The following is a 16,179-nucleotide window of genomic DNA, read 5'->3' on the forward strand; positions in this document are numbered from 1 at the left end:
AAACATGAAAAAATTTAAAAAGTCTTTAAGCAGGAGCCAACATAAATCACCGAACACAGAAACGATAGGTAAATTAGAACACAGATATCAAAGCTTTAGGTGGCAATCAAGACCAGTGATAACAAGAGCACAACAGAAGGTATCAGTGACAGGCGAGCTGATGCAGGACAGAATGGATGATGTCTTTGTGATGATGCAGCTACATAATTGGAAGCTCAACTCTGGAAACATTGGAAGCATAACTCTGTCATGAAAGACAGGAATCTTCTACTTGTCCAGTAATGAATGGTGGACCATCAGTCTGACTACCAAGAGATGATGGAAGGTTCTGGCAAGGTGATGAAGAAGCAAAGCCTGGTATCATTGAAACACTTGTGAAAGCTGATAAAGTTTCCAGATGATGCCATTGATGGTTAGCATGTCATTGAGAAACAGCTGCAGGCCAAAGGTAGATTTAAGAGAGACCACTGTGCACCCCCCACTCCCTCCAAGGGAGAAAACTATAGTAGGCAAGTCCAGGGCTACAAATGTATAAGAAAGAATCAAACTAGGCAAATGCAGTGCCACCTAGCTGGATGATGTCAGAGAGGAAGCAAAATCATACATGAAAATCTGTGCCTGCTCAGTTCTTGCACCTACTGCAGGATTCAAGATACCTTCCCTTTCAATGAGGATTGCAGAGCAAATGATAAGGAGGCAAAAAAATGTACAAATTACTTTCTGTTAAGAAATCATTTCATTAAGATATGTAAGTATTTTTGTGTTTAGGGTGCTTATAGTTACTTCTGAATTGATTTTATTTATTTGAATTTTAACAGATTTTAAATATCCCCAAATGCCAGAAAGATCTGGGTCACAGAAAGCACTCATTCCTTGGTCGGAAGGTCCAGAGTCTGAGCCCAATCCAAAGATCTGACCATTTTATTTGGGATGAAAATCTCAGTGCCAAAGTTAGGGCATTCGGCACCATCTTCTAGATGATAGATGATACTATTTCATGACCCTATTTGAAGAAGACCTTGTCTGCATTTAATCCTAAAGTGCATAACTAAAAATGGATTATCAAAGCATTACCAAATCAGTTGCATTTTTTCCTGCATCCCAACACTGAAGAACACCTCAAAAGATACTTCCAAAATTCCTTGCTACCAATAACATCACGAGGTCAGGAAAACTGTTAGAGAAATGTGTGTTCTTTTATTCCCCTTAGATAAATGGAACAAACTTCTACACAAAAAAAGGAATGTTAATGTGACAAGCTATATGTGCAGTATTTTTTTCAATCTAATTTAATTTGTCTACTCCACTTTTCTGAAGTGTTCTTCAATCTTTATCTTTTAAAAAAAACTTTAACAACTCCTAAGCAAGTTGCCTTAAAAGAACACCAAGAAAAAAAGTTAACCGTCAGACTTGTTTATCTTGCTCAACATTCATTAAATTCATGGTTAATCCAATATCCTGCCCATTTTCCCACCCAATTCCCACAACCCTCATTTGTTTTCGTGCTTCTAAATCTATTGAACGTAGCTTTGAAAACATTCTGGTATAGGAAATACCAAAAATTTTAGCCCTTTTGTAGTACATATAACATCGTACAATCAATTCTTAAAAGAATAGAAATTATTATATGACTTTTAGCATATTGTATTGGCACCACCATTATTGGTTGAAAATTGACCGACTTCAATAAAGTATATTTTGTCAGTAGCTCTGTCACTGTTATTTGCCTTAGTTACCAGAAACTTCAAAAAACCTTTAGACTCTACAATGCCTAGTGAAAAAATTCTTCTCAATTCAGTCTTAAATGCCTGACTCCCTATTATGAGACCCTTACCTTTAGTTCTAGACTCTCCAACCAGAGGAGACAACCTCTCAAAGATTTTCCAAGATTCAGTGAAATTGTATGCAGTTCTTCTAAACTCCAAAATAAAATCTTGCTACTCAGTTCTTCTTCTTAAGGTACACATCTCAACTTCTGAAACAATCAAATATTTGCACATCTTCCAAGTATATGTTGATTTGGGTAGGAAGACCCAAACTGTATAACAAGATCTTACAAAAGCCTTGGCCTAGAAATCCTTTGTACAACTCTGAAAACAAAAGTTCTTTGCAGCTGAAAAATTGGCTTATTCAGGAACAGAACAAAATTGTACCAATTTCTGGGTGTCATTGACCCCAGACTTTTGAATGCATTTTCATTTGTGCAACTAACCTTTGTTTCTGGCACATAACCAATGTGAACAATAATCCAACACAAAAATTGTGACTTTAAACCTCAGTGATCTGAAAAACTGACAGTTCTTGTTTATTGACAGAACATCCAAGGTTTACTGCTTCCACCACCCCAATACTGCACTGTTTAAAATCACAAAACCAAAGCCTGAAAGACTTCCAATGACCCCCTTGTACAAAGAACATGTCTCCTGCAGGTACTGTTCTTCACCAAAGTATTCTCTGGCAAGTATTTTTCCAGTCTCTTCTAATCATTGCAGCATCCATTCATTAATAGTCACACTCTCATACTTTTCAATTACATTCTGGTGTGGCTCTTACTGCAAACAATTGGTCAGCATGGACACTTGTGACTTTTGATTATTTATCACTGCAGAGCCACACTATATCACTTGCATTTTCCATTCATTCATCATTCTTAACATGTTCACTTATTTTGAGTTTTCTGAACTCCTTTTTGCCTCTTGCAAAGAACTGTGAAGATGAAATTGTGATTTTTCTTTTCTTTCAGCTGATAGCTCTCTACCCTCTCCTTCAAACGAGGCTGTAATAAACTCAAGTGCATTTGACATCTCCCACTCATTGAAGACTGCTGATCCCATGGCAGAATGTAGCATGCACGATACTGGATAGCAAATTAACCAACTGATGTTTCATGGATAGACTTGAACAACCTTGGAAAAGTTTTCTTTCATGGCATCTTCAGAATTCATTCAGATCTCTTGGCTGAACGGTTGAAGGCTGCATGTATCGGGAAATTATGGGCAGCCAGTGTGTGCCACTCAGCAATTATCAGAGCTCTCCCCTGGTGGATTTCTTGCTGTTCTGCAATCATTGTCATGTAGGAGGTCAAGTAATGGTTCTTGTTAACGCTGATGATAATCACTACCTTAGGTTCAAAGGTAATTGACAAGGAAACCCTTGCTGACCTTGCTGCAGACCTACCCCACACCCCAGAAAAGTGCACACCTGGAAAACCATACAGGTTTCCATGCTAATTATCAGAAAGGATGCAAAAATCTGGCAAATTTTAAAAGATGTAGAAAAGTATGTTAGGCCAGCTTCTCTATTATTCAGTTGTTTTCCCTACAAAATATCCCTCTGCCTTGTTGGCTGCTATTTTGGGCAAATAATTATATAGATAAACAATGTTCACAAAATCTACTACCTTCTCTGCTGACTCACCACCCCCTCCCCTCCCCTCCCCTCCCCTCATCCAACTCACCTCACTCCCCCATCTCAACTTGCAGACCAAGCCAGAACCTCAATGCTTCAGATTTTATTTACAGCGTGGGTAACAGGCCCTTCCGCCCAACGAGTCTTGCGCCGCCCATTTTAAACCCCCAAATTAACCTACCTGTACGTCTTAGAATGTGGGAGGAAACCAGAGCACCCAGAGGAAACCCACACAGACATGGGAGAATGTACAAACTCCTTACAGACAGCGACGGGAATCGAACCCCGATCGCTGGCGCTGTAATAGCGTCACGCTAACTGCTACGCTACCGTGCTGCCCTCAGGGTCTGATTCAAATGGAAACCTCCAGTCCATCTGCAATCCAATTGCACCAAAAACTTTGGTAGATCACTGAAGGCAAGGGCTATTTCTATACTCCGTCTGTGAATGTAGTATATCTAACTTCCTATGAGGTTACTTGATTAGTTAGCATATAATAAGCCCCAAAACCAATCTTGGGCAACATACATCTTTCCTACAATCTGCAATATGATCCTCTACTTTGAGAATATGATTAGCAGTAACAGATATCTCCATTCTCTCAATATTTACAATGAAGGACTCACGAGCTCATCTGTTCACTCCTAGTCTGCCTATGCATCCGGTCTACACTTGAGTTGCCATTTTATCCCTGCCTCTGCAGTGCTTCATTCAAAACTCTGCACTGTGCTTGATTGTCCAATGTTTAATTCTCCTCTTCTTGGTGTATCTCATCTCACACAGTTCAATAGACTGCCAGTGCCTTTTAACTTAAGCTGCCTCCATAGGCTAGTCAATTTCATTTGCAACTGGGAAAACCATTGAGCTATTTTCTCTATCAGTTGTGAAGTTCTGAGGGCCTCTAGTCAGTGCTGTTCAACAATGCTTAATAAGTTTTGTCAAACCATCATTTTTCCTCCTTAGAGTTGACATTGGCAGTTGCTTTGACTATCCCCATTCCTGACTGGAGAGTATTTGCAGGCAGTCTATAAACAATTCTTGTAGACCTGCTAAATAAATGTCTGTGATAATCTCCAGCAGGCACTAGGAATCTCAGAATGTGTATTAACACTTTATTGCAGACTAATAATGTGTTCTCACATCACATATGATGATGTCGTTACATCATATACACAAGCACCTCATATATATGTAAATACCAACATACAACACTTGCCATCCTCCTCTCTTGATGACCTCTTATATAAATGATTTCCCTCAAAATGTCCACTTGCTCTGAAAATTAATTGTTTTTATTTAAAATAAAATCAAATTAGAACAAGGACTACTCTATTGAACATTTTTCACTTTAAGCCTTGTGCTCTGGTCCCTTTGATTTTGACACCTGGACTACTGGAAACAACTTGTTTCAACATCCTGCTTCCCCCCTTTATTAAAGCTAAGAAATTGCATTATATCAGTTGGAAGATGATACCACTATAGTGGGCCGTATCTCAAATAATGAGTCGGAGTACGGGAAGAAGATAGAGAGCTTAGTGACATGGTGTCATGACAACAACCTTACTCTCAATATCAGCAAAACAAAAGAGCTGGTCATTGACTTCAGGAAGAGGGGTGGTGCACATACACCTCTCTGAGGTTGAGAGGGTAGTGAGTTTCAAGTTCCTAGGAATGAACATCACCAATAGCCTGACCTTGTCCAACCATGGAGACACCATGGCCAAGAAAACTCACCAGCTCCTCGACTTCCTCAGGATGCTCAAGTTTGGCATGTCCCCCTTGACACTCACCAACTTCTATCGATGCACCATAGAAAGCATCCTATCTAGATGCATCATGGCTTGGTATGGCAACTGCTCTGCCCGTGACCGCAAGAAACTGCAGAGTTGTTGACACAGCTCAGCACATCATGGAAGCCAGCCTCCCCTCCATGGACTGTCTATACTTCTCTCTGCCTTAGTAAAGCGGCCAGCATAATCAAAAACCCCACCTACCCAGCACATTCTCTCTTCTCCCCTCTCTCATTAGGCAGAAAATACAAAAGCCTGAAAGCACGTACCACCAGGCTCAAGGTCATCTTCTATCCCGCTGTTATAAGTCTATTGAACGGTCCCTAGTATGATAAGATGGGCTCTTGATCTCACAACCTACCTCGTTATGACCTTGCACCTCATCGTCTACCTGCACTGCACTTTCTCTGCAGCTGTGACACTTTACTCTGCATTATGTGTTGTGTTACCTTGTACTACCTCAATGCACTGTGTAATGAATAGATATGTATGAACAGTATGCAAGGCAAGTTTTTCACTGTACCTTGGTACACGTGACAATAATAAACCAATTCCAATTACATCAAATTTGTGTTTTTCCAATGCGACGCTTTTTGCATTTTTCTTCCAATTTCAATTAGGCAACAAACAAATGTGTGAAAGTTATACATCCTAAAGTCTCAATATCCTTGATATACCATATTGCTGTTTCTGCTGTGTGAAAGGCGCTATATAAACGGAAGTTGTTGCTGCTACTTTTGTCCCACCTTTGTCCTGATGGAGATGAGCTATTTCACCACCATCCAAAGACTGAATCTGCAACACTGGAAGCCTATGCTTCTTCACTCTTTTGTTGAAAGTGGCCAGATGTGGCTACTAACGACGCCTGCTTATTTATTCCACGGACATATTAGGAGAGGCATTTGCAAGAGTAATTTAAATTTCATTTTAATTTTGCATTGCACTGTTCACATGATAATAGCCTTACAGTAGAATAAAATAATCACTGAAGTTTATGGGGTAATAATTTGTTGTTGATTGCCAGAAAATAACATCATATTATAAAGGAATTAAGCCTCTGATGTGCATTAGATCAGATTATTTTCTTACAGCTGCATTATTTATTGGGAGAATAGCCTGTTGATAACAGAGCATAGACTGTATGCTCAGTGAGAGAGGTTAAAACGCATGCACAACACCGTCTCTTCAGCCACCAGCTGTCTGCTAGGAGACTGATGCCTTCAGTCTTCTCAACATTTAGTTATAGGAAGTTCCTGCTCATTCACTAGCAAATAGTGTGATATCTGATCAAAACAGAGGGGTAGAATGATCCTAAAATATGGCAGTGAGTGAGAGGAATGTTACTTATATTCATGTGAAATTTAATATTCTGACAACAAATAGTATTGGCATTTGGATAAGGAATACTAGAGTGCAAAGGAAATATCATTGGAGACGGGGAACTGTGAGAGTGGGAAAAGAAGGCATCCCAGTTGATTTTGTGGACACACGCAAGAATGGGAGTAGATTTCACCCAGCTGAATGAAGAGGAGAGACACTGGAGGAGGGCAGGGAGGTCAGAAGATTGAGATGGGTGATAAATGTCATTTCTGATGTGGCAGGAGTGGAAACCAGATCAGTTTCAAGCATGAAATTCTGGGAAAAATGGAAAGCTGACAAAGTTGATGGACTCCGGATAGAAAAGATGTATTGGAGATGCATAGCAATTTAGCAGGACTGAGGGGCAGAATTTTGGAGGTATGGTGACGATAGCAGATTTGGAAGCACAGAAAGAATACAGTGAGGGAAGGGAATATTTAATAACAGCAAATATTGGGCCCAGGAAGAGAAGCTAGTTTACCAACAATTTGTTAGGTTAATTTCAAATGAACAGGAGGTAGGGCAAGATGAATTTTGAGGAAGGAAGGAAGGAGGTGGGATCAAATCCAAAGAAAGACATGATTACAAGATGAGGGAACCTGAGAGAACTTTGCACTAGTCAGCAAGGGAAAGGTATGGAATTGGCTGACCACTGCATGGATAGTATCCAATCATTTCAAATGTTCCTTACACTGGGTGGAAGAGAAGACAGAGGAAGGAGGACAATGAAGTGAATGGGGGGGGGGGGGTTGGAACTAGAGGTTATTCTTGCATTTTTGCATAATCTTTGAATTATTGGTTGAACAAAGTAGCATGGGATCAGATAATGCTTAACGTGGTCCAGAAAAACCCAGCAATGAAATAGTTGGACCACTTTTCCATCAAACTTGCCCAAATCTTTATCTCCTGGACTTAAAGGAAGCAAAGATGAGGTATATACCATGGTGAACAAGAGAATACTGGTTTCAAGGATATCAAAAATTACTTGAGAGGGAGGGATTGAGTGGATGACCAGGTACCGAAATGTCATGTTCAAAAGCAAATCAGCGATTAGACAGCCAGAAATTTGAAATTACAGTGGAAAACAACTGAAGGGAGATTCCTCTGCATTGCACAACCCCCTTGGGTGAGTGCATAAATGAAATGAGCAGATGGGAATAGGAGACGGTGGACGGAAAGCAAAACAAGAAAGAGATCAGAGATTGTCATTTTGATCATGAGCGAAGGAGAAACGCCACTTAAAATGGCAAGATCAGGACAACAATGAGTAAAGGCTCAAGGATTTATATATAGGGTTAAATTTATAGAGGGAATGCAGGCAATGAAATTATTGCAAGAAGAATTGATGAGAGAAACATAGATCTTTACAGGCAGGGAATGAGGTGCAAGAACTGGCTAGCAAGGAAAAGAAGCACAAGACTGCTACAAGGAGAGGGGAGACACAGACTAGTGATACCCTGTTCAGGGCAGTAGTGAAGCAAGCTATTAATGAAGGGGCTCAAGTACACTCAATCAAGGTTAAGTTGTTATGTTAAATCATTCCAATCCATTGTAATTACAGTAAAAGTGTTTGTGCTTCAAGCACTAAATGATTAGTATGCTTAAGCTTTGTGACCTAGATTTTCTGTGTGGGGATTTCCTGGTGTGGGCAAAAAGTGAAGAAGTTTTGGAAGATTAGTCACCTTGAATTACTCTCGTACACTGTCTAACAGAGGGCAGATGAATAGCAGAGCAACAGTTCTGGGGGAAGAAGTCAAATGCCAAGCTTTTTGATCACTAAATAGCACATGGTTTGGAAATGACCCAAAATGGAAAAATTGTAACAAGAGGAATCTTACCGAGTTCTCCTGATTTCATTGATGTTAAAATGGCAACATTCAGCAAAAAAAATCACTGCCAAAGTTATGTTCAAGCCAAGAAGTCTTTTGAACATTGAATGTTTAATCAGTCAAAATATGATGCAGGATGTAAGTTGGGCCTTTTCACAATTCAATAGTAGTTGTACTTCAAAATGCTTCATTCATTATAGAACACATCGCAAACAAGCACTGACTGCAAAAGTAATTATTATTGTTAATAACATTATGTTGATTCACTGTTTCCAGCTTAGTATTTAGTCTTTACCTCCATGTACGTTGACTGTTATGCTAACGCAGAGCTCCATTCCATTCCTCTTTGTGAGAATTCGTGTATATTTTCCTGTGTTGTTGAAATGAACAGATGGAAGCCATAAATGAAGACCTTTGCTTAGAATGTTCACCTTCCCTTTAAATGTACCAAAGATGGTTTCAGAACTGGACTCCTCTGTTGCAATATAAGAAAAAATGCAGTTGCTTATAGAGTTTGAAGAAAATTTCCATTCGATTGAAAATGCATCACAATCTGTGCAGTTTGGGCCCAGGAGTATGTCTTCTCCAAGAGTGGCATTTTTGCTGAACTCATTCACACATGGAAGCACTGTGGGTGAAACATACAATAATCAGGCATAGTGTTTGTAAGGATCAGATATGAATGGTTTCCATTTCCTTTTCATTTGTTGATCTACAAGGCAAAAATAACAAGCACCAAATGGTGAATTTCAGAAAGTATGGTGGCGCTCTTGGGAATGGGGAAAACAATCCTATAGGTGCAGTGCATGGTGATCTTCCGAGCTCAGCCCAGAGTAAACTACTGAAGTTTGCAGATTTAACCTGTATCTACTCCAATTCATAAAATATCTGAGCTGGAAACAATGATTTTTGGAATTTATAATACATGAATTTTGTTAATCACACTATGTACACATAGCTTTCTGAGGTGAAGTCTTTCAGTATGACCTGTTTTTAAAAAAAAAACTTACAAAATTGCCCTGTTAAAAATCATTTCGAAAACAGGGAAACTTCGTCAAGACACTAAATGGTTGATAGTGGGTCATCTCTCCCAGCTGACTTTCCTATTCACAAAAGGAAACTTGGGCTGATCCACTATCACCCACTTACCTTTTACATTACAATAGTAATTATTCTGCCAATTGCTTCTTAGCCATAACTTTACTTCAGGATTTCCAGCGGTCACGGAACGTTCCATATAAATCCAAGCCCATTATAACATGAAGAAGGATTTATAATAATTAGCTCTGAGGTTTACTCAAGGCCAGCAGAGCCAATTATCACAATGCTGGAAGTGAACAGTGGATTCGGTGCTCCACAGACATCATCATAATTCGCAAATGGGGTTCCTCACTTATTACAACAACAAAACTTTGAATTTACATTACAAACCTTGATCACAAGAATTTGTCCCAATGATATCACAGAAAAATTGACCCTGAGCCAAAGAAAGAACCATTGGGATGGGAAAGTGAGATTTTAAGTAGGATCTTAGAGGTGGTTAGAGGAGTGAAGGAAGGAAGTTCCAGAATGCTGAATGGAGAATTGCTAGTGTTGGGTGAAGGGGGCACAGAAGGACAGAGCTACAGGTATGAGGACTGAGGTTGCAGGGCTGAAGATTTTAATTGACTGGTGGTGTGTCCGGGAGAATATACGATTAAACTCAAATAGGGGACTGGTCTCTTTTGTCACTAAAGGTGACAAGTTTTTTTTAAGTCCCTTTTTGTTTCATGTTAATGGCTTTTTGGAGGAATGCTGAGTAATTTCCACCTGGCTAAAGTTGTCTTCATACTCAAGCTGGGTTACTACTACATCACAATTTGATGGTGTAGAATCACAAAATTCTACACAATCACCATTGTGATAATGTCTTTCCCCTCCAGAACCTGCACAGAGCGAGTGATAGCCAGACAGTTATAATATTTAAGACCTGAAGATGATAATTCATACACATGCTTACAAATGTATTTTTAGATTTCTTGCTGAAACTATTAAGAGGCAAACTCATTCAAATCAAAAAGCTGCACTTCCAACTGGCAAACAAGCTTTTGCTCCACAACGAGAACCACAAAGGCTCAGTGCACTAAACTTCCACTTCTCATTTTACTTGGGAGCTGTTCATGTGATAAGGTGACATAATGGATCAAAAACCTCATTAAGAAATTTCTGGGGTCTTCATGAACCTAGCACTTCTGAGTGGACAGGTCTCTTTTTACTGAACCCAATCTATGCAAGATAAGTGCACATCAGATTTCAAGTTTTGCATTACAAGTTGGCTTGTCCCCTGCCGAGATCAACTCTATTCATACCTAACATTGCATGATCAACCTCAGTGCATTTACTACACCCAGAGCTGTGCAAAATAATGTCTGAACGAGAAGCAGGTAAAATACAAAGTTATGTCATGTTTACATTTGAAACAGTAGTTGGAAGTTTTACCAAAATAATAATGCATCCTTTTAAAAGTAACTGAATTAAAATAAAACTAGAAGCTAGTGTTAAAAGATAATGCTATACTTCAGATTCCTTTTTCTAAATGTCTAAAATCTCTCACAACTTCTTTGAAAATGTATTTACTAAGTGTAGCGGTTAGCGTAACGCTTTACGGTGCCAGCAACCCGGGTTCAATTCTGGCTGCTGTCTGTAAGGAGTTTGTATGTTCTCCCTGTGTTGGGCGTGGGTTTCCTCCGGGTGCTCTGGTTTCCTCCCACATGTCAAAGACGTACAGGTTAGGAAGTTGTGGGCATGCTATGTTGGCGCCGGAAGCGTGGCAACACTTGCAGGCTGCCCCCAGAACACTCTACATGCATTTCACTATGTGTTTCGATGTACATGTGACTAAAAAAGATATCTTAATCTTAATTTAATTATCTTAAATAAAAAAGGAATGAAAACTTGGTCTATAATGGCTTGGACTGGATCTTCTGCTGACCAGCAACTCACCAGAGCTCACTGGTCATTTGCCCATGAAGCCTACTTTTATCTGGAAAGGGCCTTGAGCACAGTCTCTTTTTGAGAAACTGGCTTCCAGCTGTGACGGAGCATACAGCTTCTGCAAGTGTAGCTGCCTTCACAGGCAATGAGGTTCCACCCTCATGTTATCACTTGTCAAAATTGTCCTTGAAGTTGAATGTTTGCAATATCTATGACATTCACAAACATAGGAAAGCCCTTCAGAAACTATTGAAAATTAAATACTGTTAAAAACATTGAAAAGATAGAACATGATTATTTAAATTATATATTTAAATCAACTCAACTAAATCAGATAAAGGAAATTACCTTGGATCTGCCCTTTTGTATGAAGCCAAGAAATCTGTGATGAGGGAATAAGAACTTCCAGAGTCCACAAGACTTCAACAGGGGAGCACAAGCTTCCCAGTTTCAGTGATCAGCTTCAGCAGGATTTCAGGACATTCACCTTTGCCCATTGAGTAGGTAAGATCCTATTGTTGAGTTTTATGAAGGACCCCCAGATTTTAAGCAAAAGACCTTTTCCCCCAGGGTTGGGGAATCAAAAACTAGAGGGCATAGGTTTAAGGTGAGAGGGGAGAGATTTAATAGGAACCCAAGGGGCAACTTTTCCACCCAGAGGGTGGTCCGTATATGGAATGAGCTGCCTGAGGAAGTGGTTGAGGCAGGTGCATTATCAACATTTAAAAAAGGTACTTGGACAAGTACATAGATAGGAAAGGTTTAGAGGGAAGTGGGCCAAACGCAAGCAAATGGGACTAGCTCAGATGGGAATCTTGGTCGGCATGGGCCAGTCCAACCAAAGGGCCTGTTTCCTTGCTGTATGACTATGACTACTACAGGGACTAATGTAAACTTCCCCCCACCCTTTACTATGTGTTTTTTAAATTAGCACGAGATCAGCTATGAATTGTTTTAATGGGATTTAAAATAAATCACGTAACCAGAACTTTATACAAGGTGACTAGCTTGCTAAATTAATAAAATTACTTGGGCAACTTTATTATTGACCAATGCACCAACTTTGTTCCTTTCTATTGTATCTGAACAAAAACAAATGTTTCTCGACATGACTTTCAGACCTCTGCCAGTACACGTGAATATTTGGCTAATTAAAATCCAGGCTAGAACTCACACTGTCAGCATTTGGAACCTTTTTCTATTCAACCCCAGTGGGCAATAAACATGTGCACAATGTAATAAAACCTGCCATTTTATTGGAATTTTAACTTAACAGATTTTTATGGACAATTTTTAGTTCAGAACTCATTCTTGGAAGAGAATGAATGAAAGTCATTCATTGCACAAGGATGATAAGCCAATGTCCTCATATCCTTAAAGACAGAAGGTTTCATTGGTTTATTGCAAAATTGTTACACTGGTTCCTACAGCAACCAAGTACAGTGGAGTAACAGAAAGGAGTGTAGAAATTCATCCTCAATTAAACTAATGCTAAACACACAACATAGAGAGGGCTGCAAAATGTATTCTGCTTCCATTACTATATTGCAGGTGGATCATAATTGACTAAGGACAAATTCCTACCTTGGGCTCTCATCATGTCAGGCTCCAAATGCTAATCAGAAAGTATCATGGACATTTTACTCTCCGTTCTCCTCAACTGTTTAGGATTCTAACTGAAAAGATGCGAAGATCCCATTGTTCATATCATTGCAATTGTTGGAACAAAGAGCTAGACTAAATAGACATTGCTCATGAACAGCATTGAAATTAGCTCTCATTGCCACTAGCACAATGAGGGTTAGTACAGTGGGAAGCAGTGGTGGGAATTAGAGGAGTACTAAACACCTAAGTTACAGCTTGAAATGAATAGAATATGGTCACTTTAAAAGGCAAGAGGTACAGACAATTCAAAACAAAAAGCCAAAAGTCAACCCACATAATGAAACAAGCAAATGTCAGTAATGTGGTCACATATGGTTGGAGAAAGACCCAAACCAAATTTGAGCTCAGGCTTCAAAGCATGCTCTGACCAAGCTGCATGCCCCAGACAGTGACTTAGTGTCATACAGTATGAAAATATTTCAGCCTTCATCTGAAACCCCTACACAAAAAAAAATCATGAGTTGATTAATCCAGTGTATAAACTATGACATTAGATATTCTGAGCGATTACTTTCCCCAGTTCTGATGAAAGGTCCTGGACCTGATATGTTAATTGTTTCTCTTTGTGTCTGAGTGTTTCCAGCATATTCTGTTTTTATTTTGGATTTTCAACAGTTAATTTGAATTAGTATTATTCATCAACCCAAATAAGACATCTTCCACATCAGAACTAGTTGAGATTTAAGACCTGTTCCGATTGATGAATGGGTCATCATACTCTGCATTTGCTCCTTGCATCTCATGGTAGTTATATTTGAGATACTGGTCTCGGACAAATCCGGAGTGACATTATATAGCATAATCGTACACATCATTGTTCAGTGCCTGTACCATCAGCTACTTTGGTCCCAATATTTGGAATTCTTAAACCCTTTTATGGTCCCATCCTTGATTTAAAACAAAAACTCCCATTAAAATCACCTCTCAATCAACCCTTTAGCTATTCCTTGCGTGTGTAAAAATATCTAAAGATCAATTGTTTAGGTTAAAAGTGTTAGATAAAGTGAAACTGTTGTTACCTTGGGCAGATAAAAGTTTGTCTAGATTGCCTAGCTTTTTGTTTTAAATAGTGCCTAAGTTTATAAATGTCTTAAGAGCTTAAATGGACAGCCAGACACTTTTAGAAGGTTACTTTGCATTGTGTTGAACTTTGATTTGATTTAAAGTTAAAGAAGTGTGAAAGTATCCACTGGAAGTGATCTCTCAACTCTTCTGAAGTGTACTTGGAAGTCAAATTGGGATATCCTATTTATCCAAAATGATTTTGTATCAAGGCAAAAATAATGCAATTGATCTCTCCATTTTCTGCTCGACATAGCCTGGACAAGTGCTCTAGAACCATCTTTTAAATGGTTTTACATCGGATTCTTTCTTAATTTTCAGTGATTTTAATTTCTTACCCTAACATAGGAAGTAACACAATCTACAGTACAAAACACTTACCATTCATGCTAAGTGCCAAAAGAACAGTTGCATGCAGAATGAAACACATCTTGGCAATTTCAGCGACAGTATTTCGTGGACTTCATGTAAACTTTACAAATGGAAGTGTTACTTTACCGACAATCATCGTGAAATGGGTGTTACCTTTGGTGTCGTTACTACATCTGCTACTAACCACCAAACCACCCACCTACTTACCCAATTTACACCTTTCAAATGATATTTATTTTGAATTAAAGTACTACTTCAACAAATGTTTGCTATTGTACCTCTCAATTCCATCCACATCAATTATCACAGTTTCATTCCTTTGTATAAAGACCATTCTAAAATTAGAAATATTTAATGAGCACAACTATAAACAATGGTTGCTTTAGTGTACAAGTCACTGATGAACTTCATCTTGCCTCTTATCATGTCATTTTCATTGGAACGGAAGTATTAAACCAAACTGAAGCTATTTTCCCCTATGGTGTACTGTAACATTTATCCTTCAATATAGCACAATTTCAATTATCCACTTGAAGGAGTGGGTACCATTGAATTTCCCAAAATGATAATTGGGATTTTAACAAACAAGTGTCCACTTTCTATTTAAATGAAAGATAAAGCACCTACAAAATAATCTATTTGCAAGTTTTGTTAAGCCATTCTGTCATATTTGTGACTGGACAAATGGGTGAAGTGGACCCTTCCGTACTGTATTTAATCATGAGATGAAGCTTAACTCCCAAAATTCAAGTGCAAGAAAATGCCTTTAGAGGTACAATGTGGGTAATTAGGGGTTAATTCAAAGTTGAAGACATGTTTTCATTTTACCTTTAAACTACCTTGCAGTAGTATGTTTGATTATATAATGATAGCAATGTGTTTCTTGAGAAATTAAGCACATATTTAATTGTAGGATTATTAAAGAGCCTTAAAAATGATAGGTGAAGGGTTGATGAGTAAAAGTTGGCCTGGCTTGCTTTTGAAATACAGAGGCAAGAAGTTTCAGGTTTTTGAGGATTCTACAAAACTACTCATCCCTGGGAAAATAATAGTTCACTTGTTCATGAGGGAATAGCAAGAGGTAAAAGTTGGGAATTTTATTGCCCATCTTAATGTAATTGTGCACATATGGTTACAAAAGAGCAAATAAATTAGTAAACTATTAGAATTGATAGGAAGTTCAAGTTGGCTAGATACACCCTGAATATAACAGTGAAAAATGTGGATAATATGGTGGGGGTTGGGGGGGGGGGTGTGTGGGCGGGGAGGTAGTCATCAAAAGGATTAGTTGTGTTATTCTTAAGATGTTTTATTTACAAGTAGGGTTTTGTGATACTTTATAAAAGGAGTTGAAATGCAAAATCAACAGTTATAAAAGTAAGCTTATAGAGAGGAACGTGTAGGCTCTGAGACTGCTATAATAACCAAAATAAATGTCTGCCTGTGAGACATGCAGACTTCTGATCAAAAATTACCCTGAAGAACGGCAGAGAAATCAGTAAGCTACTGATTGATGGAGGATCTCTCCACGTAAAGACCTACATTGGAAGAACCAGGGTATCAGAGGGAGAAGTGGGGGAAAACTCAAAAGGTGCGCTACTGCCAGTTCTTTGGTCCAATCTGGAATCTGGTCTGTTAAGGCTAAACTTCCTTGGATACTGTGTCTGCCTTGTTAAAACACGTGTAATGAATGGTTGTAATAACAGAATAAACTGGTTCTA

The 16,179-nt window shown here is 38.8% G+C and overlaps 1 protein-coding gene across 1 annotated transcript in view; it reads right to left on the bottom strand.

Moving 5' to 3' along the window:
• Nucleotides 1-14,572, bottom strand: part of LOC127569988 (uncharacterized) — a 33,694-nt gene extending 19,122 nt beyond the window's left edge. Inside the window, exons 1-2 of the mRNA XM_052015128.1 lie at nucleotides 14,468-14,572; nucleotides 8,682-9,014 (exon numbers count right to left, since the gene is read on the bottom strand). Coding sequence (XP_051871088.1) covers nucleotides 8,682-9,014; nucleotides 14,468-14,516 — 382 coding nt within the window. The 5' untranslated portion in view covers nucleotides 14,517-14,572. The remainder of the gene's footprint in view (nucleotides 1-8,681; nucleotides 9,015-14,467) is intronic.
• Nucleotides 14,573-16,179: the final 1,607 nt, after the last annotated feature.

This window comes from Pristis pectinata, chromosome 4, assembly GCF_009764475.1.
Source record: "Pristis pectinata isolate sPriPec2 chromosome 4, sPriPec2.1.pri, whole genome shotgun sequence".
Taxonomy (NCBI): domain Eukaryota; kingdom Metazoa; phylum Chordata; class Chondrichthyes; order Rhinopristiformes; family Pristidae; genus Pristis; species Pristis pectinata.